The 7,844-nt window shown below is 45.0% G+C and overlaps 1 protein-coding gene across 1 annotated transcript; it reads right to left on the bottom strand.

Annotated features, from left to right (window-relative positions):
* Positions 1-5,825: 5,825 nt before the first annotated feature.
* On the bottom strand, positions 5,826-7,448 carry LOC115327396 (the record flags this gene model as incomplete). Its single annotated transcript, XM_029988411.4, has 1 exon — positions 5,826-7,448. A coding segment is annotated over one exon (1,623 nt), but the record flags the coding sequence as incomplete, so codon positions are not given.
* Positions 7,449-7,844: the final 396 nt, after the last annotated feature.

The raw sequence follows: 7,844 nt of genomic DNA, 5'->3' as shown, positions 1-7,844 counted from the left end.
GTCGCTTATTTTTCTTTCCCCTTCCTTTTGTACGTCTGATGTCACGCTTTTAGTTTTATGCCCCTTTTTACGTGCCGGAAGCTCCCTTGCTCTTATAGACTTACGCCAATCCTTCTTTCCCCTTTCCCCAGGGTGATCAACGGACTCATCCTATACCTGAGCTCAAGAACGAAATGGCGCAGGATGTAGGGGACACAGACGAGTCTGGCCTTCAGACAGAACAAATCGTGGCCGGCACACCCAACATCGGCTAAATGGACGAGGGCGGGACGAAAAAGCACAGCGCCTGAGGCAGTTCTAGGGAGGCGACATGACACTTGTCAACGGGAAGCGACAAACGTTTCTCCCAACATGCACAAGCTCAAGGGGTGGCGCTGGTCGCCCGCCAGAGGAAAGGCAATAGGCGGAGAGCCTTGTCAGCCGCAGCCAGCTGAGCGAGGCGCCTTGCTGGCCGTGCCGCCACCAGCTGTTCCCCAGTAATTGGACACCCGCCCCGCTGGGCGCTTCCTGCGAAGCGTAAACTTTTCTCAATCAAGGGACGTATACATCCCGGAACCCTACACTAACGAACATCGGTGTAAGCGATGATTCTTTTGTGACACGTTTGGCTCAGATTAGTCTAAGTAAATTTGGGCAATCTTATGCTTGCATGTTCCCATTGAGCAAATGTATCGGAACGTTAGGCGCCATGTATTATCACAGATTGGGCTGCGTCTCGGAACTGGTCGCTGGCATGCCTCCACGGGTAAAGTGCGGAACGCGGGCGGATATACACCTGCGTCAGCCTAGCAGTTAGTGAAGGTGTAGACATCAAATTTGACCTAATATTTGGATTCATGGATTTATTGACTGGTCGATTGTGACTACAAACAGCCATGAGCATATAACTGAAGTGCACATAAAATATTCAGAACACAATTAAAAATCTCGAGGCGGGGGGATTGTCGAGATTTCACTACGGGGTCCCTCCAAGCCAAAGGAGACGCAGCAATTTTTTTTTTCATATCTTGGATTTGAACGAAAAAAGTGTTTTGGATAAAGAAACATCTGAACTCCTAAAAAAGTTTTTTTTTAAGAAAAAAACTTTTTTTTCTTTCATTTTTTTTGCAGATATTACGACAGCGTACCACACAAATTTATGCGGCCGCTTAATTACTTAATAAAATTATCTATCTTACAGTAAAATATAAACATTGAAAGACGCCATTATGAATCCAAATATTAGCTTCAAAACGAGGAGATTTTATGATATTTGTTTATTTCTTTTATTCAACTTGGAGTTGGGTGTCAGCTAAAATACTTTGTTACTTTCTTCTCTTAAGACTAATAAAGTATTTGCTTGTATTAAGTTTTCAAAGCCTCGTTTCGTGCCATTTTAATTAAATGACAAAATTTTTGTTTCTGCAGAAACGGCCTTATTGAGAACTAAAACAAAAAAAAAGCAATGTGGGCATCGGTGTTCGCAACTTCCAAAATAAACAAACGTTCTATCCGCCTCATCTCTTCAATGGCCAAGAAATATGAAAAGTACAGCTGAGAAATTAGTTTTTAAAGATGAACGTCTCCGACCTTGCCTCCAGGCGTACGCCTCGTAGGCGATGCACGCTGGCGTTTTTCAGCGAGGAGTCAACGATGGCCGTGTTAAAAAAAAAAAAAAAAATGTTTGTACCTTGGCGTTCTAAAGCCAACCAACGTCCAGCGTTTTTGAATCTTTGTTCTCACGTGACAGGACCCGCCGGAGTAACTCGAATTCATTTTGATAAGATTTTGAACACAGTCGGCTTGAGACGCCGCCGCAAAGTCTTCAACTCTCTCCTAAAAACGTTTAATTTAGTTGAAGTGGAGGTTATCCTGACTTCCATGCATTCGTATCCTCTTTACGTTACGTAATGATACCGGCGTCTTAAGTTTACTTCTGCCCAGGTAACCGCCGATGAGCACAGGCCTTCATCGTCTGCTTCCCGAGCTTGGGAATTCATAGACCGCGTCGGACTCGCCAGTCGTAAGTCCAGATGTGAAAAAATGATTCACACCGGATGCCCTTCACCGATGAAAAATGATAACAATTTTCGTATTTTGCCGTTAGATAAAGTATGTTATTAAATAATTACGCACCCACCTAAACTTGAATGTCACGCAACCGTGTTAGGTTGTGTAACATACAACAATAGCGTCGTCGTCACTAAACACTTTCCATTGTACAGCTCCGCTGGTCTTTCTGCTTCACCAGAGTAAACTTTTTGTTTTTTAACTAATAGCTAATTATCTTGATGGCAGAATAGAGCGTGTTATCGTAAATGGCATTAACCTATCACATGTAAATGTAACATCAGGGGTGACCCAAAATTCATTCTTAGGGCCCCTTTCTTTCTTTTTATTAATGATGTTACAAACAGAATATCATCAAATATTAGGCTGTACGTAAATGATCGTGTCCAATATAAAGAAGTGTTCAGTGACGACGACGCTATTGTGAGTGATTTAAAGAACATTTCAGAGTGATGTGAAAATGGAAATTGTCACTTAAAGTATCAAATGTATTCGTGTTAGATTTAATAGGAAGCGCAAAATTGTTCCGACATCTTTTATATTAAACAACCTTAGTTTGAATATTTGCACAAGGGCGGTCTATTTCAAAGTGCACCTGACATCTGACTTACGGTGGGAAATTACGTTACACTTGTGTGGTGTAATGCTAGCGGCACGCTACATTTTGTGCGTCGCAATTTTAGGAAAATTTCACCCAGCCTAAAAAAAAATTGTACTTTTGGTACGTCGTGCCGATTTTAAATTACGCTTGTATTGTATGGGTCCTGCACACGCAGATCTGTATAAATTAAATCGAAGGAATCCAAAACCAAGACGCGAGATACGTATTTATAACTTTCATTTCCGCAATAGTATCTCTGAAATAAAGCTGGAAGTCGGTTGGAAACCCCAACAGCAAAAGCGAAAAGGGATCGTCTTAATTTTTTTTTAATAATCTTTATTGGAGGAAACGCCTTCATCTAGAGTCCTGGTTTATCCAAACAACGAGTATGAACGTGAACCGGTTCAAAGGCACTCTCCCGAGCGCGTACGTGTCTGGACTCCGCGCCCTCTTGGGTAAGCATTAGTAAGGCCAAACGCCCGGGCAACCTTCCACACCGCGCCCCCTCCCCCGCGCCCTCTGGGTTAAAGGGATTGTCCGGTCAAATTTTGTATTCTAGAAAACAATTGAATATCATTGTTATTGCCTCGAGACGCATCGTGCGTGCAATATCTAATTTTTTTACGCCCCTCTGCGTGACTAATTGAATTTATACTGCTCCAATCGCATTCTAGCGTAAACGCTGCTTTCGTTGGCAACATTGAAGCTCTGACGTCGCAGAACACAAAACGAGCATTTTTGTCTCGTCGTTTGCCTGCGAGTGAACGCCTCAGCGTGCTTCGTTTTTGTTGTTGTGCTCGACTTGTTTCGTGGTTGGGTGAAATTTTTGTTGCGCGGTTGGGTGCCACAACCACCGGGCAGCACATGCGAGCCAAGACATGACGTTCCACACTTTTCCGCCGGACGTGCAGTGACGAGCAAAGGGGATCATCGTCGTGCTTAGGGACTGGGTTCCTCTGCAAGGTCGAGATCCTGCTTATGCAGCAATCATCTCACAGAAGAGAGCTACGAGCTGAGCTCTAAACGGACAGAAGGCTTGTAAGCTGAGGTGTGATGGTGGTGCGAACGATATTAAACTACGTCCACCCACTCATCGCCCAAATCGGATCAGTCAATTTAGGTCTGTTCGATTCCCCAGAACTGGCTGAACTAGTTCAGCTGTGCAGGAACTGATACATTCGATTCAACCGGAAGTTGCGCGACATCTGCAGTGGCGCGTTCGATTCATCCCGGTTCCAAACGAGTTAAGACCCAGTTCCTCGAAATCTTGCACCGGCTCCGGACTCAGTTCAGCGTCCGCGCAGAAGCAGACAAGAGCAGACGGCGATGGCAGACGACACTCCTCATAACCGTGGGTAGGAATTTGCTTGATTATGATATTCTGAAAGCGTTTTAGGCACCTGCTCGCGTAGGTTTGGCTCCCTGTGGTGAGTGTTGAAATATTGGCTCACGTAAATTGTTTCTTTTTGATACTATGTGGAGATCCACATTGTTCATATTCTTACTTACAAACACGGAAAAGTTATTGCCCTCTTGATATTTCCCGCCTTCAGTTGCTCTTGGATGGATATTGACGACTTCGATACATTGCAGAGGTCTGGGATTCAGTGCGTTGGCACTCGCATGTCCCTGTAGCTGAGCATAATACTGCATGCTTTGTCAGCCCACTAACGGCTCGGGGAAAAACGACGAGAATCGGCATTTTTGTCGATTCTCATTTCAACTTGACGCCAACGTTACGGTCGATAACTGTCTTGGCCAAGACGCTATCGTAAGGCCTTCGTCTTCGAGGTGACCGGTATACCGACCGCGCGCTGCCGCCAGTAATTCCCGACGCAAAATCATCCTGATGCCGCAAACCTATCGTCGAAATGCAAAGATTCCCTTTGAGGGGCATTTGTCGCTACCTTCTTGACTTGTAACCGACTATAGTTCAGAACTTCCTGGCCGAATCAAACAGACCTTGAATATGCAGCGAAACCGAAACCAACAGCTAGGCCATCTCGAAATGATACCAGAAGTTGTATTTAGCACGCATGCAGCCGGATATCTGTTTTACCCGGGTGTGAAAATGGAGCGTTACTACGATTCACCAAGCTCGTCTAAGTCAAGTTACGACATGCATTTGGACGGTTTGCCGTTTGCCTTCGACCCGCGGACATCGCCTATGAGGGAAAGACCGGCAGCCTCATCACCGATCCAGTGGATCCGCCGAAATGTGTACCCAGATGCCGCTTCGTGTACCTAGGTGCCGCTTTAGAGGCGAAATCTGCATCCTTTGCTTTGCAAGCGCCCCTAGGTCGATCGGCGTCCGGCGCAGTTGTGTTTAAAATGCTTAGATGGGCCAGTTGGTACATCGTGGGAAAATAAGCGCCAAAAAAACACGGACAAAGAGTAGATTGACATCGTGGGAAAATAAGCGCCCTGTGTCGTTGTCAATCTACTCTTTGTCCGTGTTTTTTTGGCGCTTATTTTCGCAGTTGTGTTTGCGCGAAAGGGCATACATTTGCTCGAAGCTTATGGCTGTCTACAAGTAATACACTGCTAAAAGGCGTGACTTTTTTTGTACGTGCTTAGAAACTGCATTAAAAGAACCGTATTTCAGTAGGGTACTGCCTAGGAGACTATATAATTCGAAACAAAATACAAGACATCCATCGACCTACGCTTGTTATCCCGACCATCCGACAAACCTTTGCGTTTTGTGACGTCACGCAGCACCTACGGATGTTAGCCATTGACTCTGGCGAAATTCGGGGTGCAGTTTGGTACATCGGCTCATGAAGAAGAAGAAGAAGAAGGTAAGGGCAGGAGGAGAAAACAGAGAGGTTAACCAAGGCGGCCTGCCTCGGTTGGCTACTCTGAGTTGGGGAAGGGGATGAGGGGATAAAAGAAGGAGGAAAGAAAAAGTAGAGGAGGATAAAGGCAACACACTAGCACTCACGTTAACACTGTGAGGGCAGAATCAATAATTAAGAAAATACCGCAGTTTCCAATATGACAATAAAAACTAAGAGACTGAAAGTGCGTGCTGGATTGTCACCAATGTTCACCCAAAACACTCGAGTTTTTGTACGCGCCAGCGCCAAGTCCAGTTGCGCACGTGTACACTTACAGGAATTATAAAATGGATAGCCCTCTATACGACAACAAATAATGAACACTAGATAACTTTTTACAAACAGAACTCGAGGCGAGTTGCTGATAAAAATCGCAGAAGGGCTTTTGCGGCCTTCTCCTCTTTAAGTGGTGAGTCCCAGGCCCCTAGTATTTTGGACGTAGTAAATGGCCGGTCGTCTAGATGTGAAAGAATCCTCTTTAGGAGTTCCCTTTCTGCATCGTAAAGTGCACATTCACATAATAAATGAGATATAGTTTCCACACAATCACATCCTGGACAGTTCGGAGTGTGTGTTTTTCCGATTCGGTGCAGAAATTCCTGTGTGTAGGAAACGCCCAGACGTAATCGGTGTATAACAGCTTCCGTTCGCTTGGGTAAATTACGTGACACACGGTATGTTAGGTCAGGATCCAGTAGATATAGAGGAGGGTAATGATGTGCAGTGCTCTTCCAGAGACTTTGTGTTGCATTTCGGGCGTGGAGATTTATCAATGAAGTGACGTCGCTTCTGGAGTAGGGTATTTCGACGTTGGGGAATAAGGCATGGGCGGAAGTCGCAGCTCCATCCGCAGCTTCATTTCCAGGTATCTTGCAGTGTCCAGGAATCCACTGGAACTCGACAGAGTGTCTCCTATCAATACATTTCTGAAGATGGCATAAAAGTTTGAAAATAATTTGTCCATTTTCACTTCGTCGCAGATATGTGCAGATGCTTTGGAGTGCAGGCTTAGAATCTGTAAACACCGTCCATGCCTGAGGTGGCTTTGTCAATATAAATTGAAGGGCTTGATGAAGGCCTACAAGTTCAGCCGCTGTTGAAGATGTCTTGTGGCTAAGCTTGAATTTTCTTGTTGTGGCATACGATGGAATCACAATGCTTGCGGTGGAACTAATTTTGTCACATGATCCGTCCGTATATATGTGGGTTTTTGACGCGTGTAAACAGGCAATGGTGGATAAAGTGAGTTGTTTAAGTACTATCAATGGTGTATTTGATTTCTTCTTGATGCCTTGAATGTCAAGTTCCACAACGGGGAGAGGGAGTCTCCATGGAGGTATAGTTGGAAGAGTAAGCGAGTTTATATCATCAGGGATGTATTGCTCCATTTTTGATAGTGCCATCGAATATTCTGAGTGAGGTCGCTTAAAAGTAAGATCAGCCAGTAAGTGATGACTATGATTAGTAGTATGTCTCAGATGAACTCTCAATGTTTCCTGCATCATTAGTATTTCTACAGGTGTGGCGCGTGCCTCGGCAACTGTGCCCAGAGTCGATGCACAAGCTGGTAGGCCCAAACAGCCACGGAGGCCACGTGCTTGAACTGCTCTGAGAGCTTTGATGTTGGTTTGACACGTGCCATGTAAAATGGGAGCGCTATATCGAAGTAAGCCGACAAATAAGGCCACGTATATCTGTAATAGGGATCTTACTGTCGCGCCCCACGTGGTTCCACCGATGAAGCGGGCAAGGACACTAAAACTGGCAAGCTTTTTGCGCAAGTACAAAATATGAGGTGACCAGGTCAGACCCCTATCGATGGTTACTCCAAGAAATGTGTGGCATTTTACGTACGGTATTGTTCGTTTGCCTATCTTAAGTGGGTATTTGTCCATTCTTCGGCGGGTGAAAGCAATAGCTGCTGATTTGACAATGGAAATTTCGAGTCCACGGGTATTAAGATAAGTTGTCATTTTCTTTAGTGCAGACTGAACCCTTGCCTTTGCTTGAACTCGCGTAGATCCAGAAGCCCATATACAGATATCATCGGCGTAGAAAGATGCCTGGATGGTTGGGGGCAGTATTTTGGCGAGACGAATGAGAGCAATGTTAAATAATATAGGACTGAGGACGCCCCCCTGAGGGACACCACGGGTCACCGGGTATGAAGGCGTATTTCCTTCTTTTGTAGACATAAAAATTGATCTTCCTGTGAGGTAGCTTTTTATCCACCTATATAAGTGTCCCCCAATCCCAATTTCGCTGAGAGCCTGAAATATCGCTTCGTGAGTGACATTATCGAATGCTCCTTTGATGTCTAAGAAAGCCGCTATTGTGAATTTACGATGTGCTCG

This window comes from Ixodes scapularis, unplaced genomic scaffold (assembly GCF_016920785.2).
Source record: "Ixodes scapularis isolate PalLabHiFi unplaced genomic scaffold, ASM1692078v2 PGA_scaffold20__3_contigs__length_1032517, whole genome shotgun sequence".
NCBI lineage: Eukaryota > Metazoa > Arthropoda > Arachnida > Ixodida > Ixodidae > Ixodes > Ixodes scapularis.
This window is presented reverse-complemented; position numbering and strand designations above follow the sequence as displayed.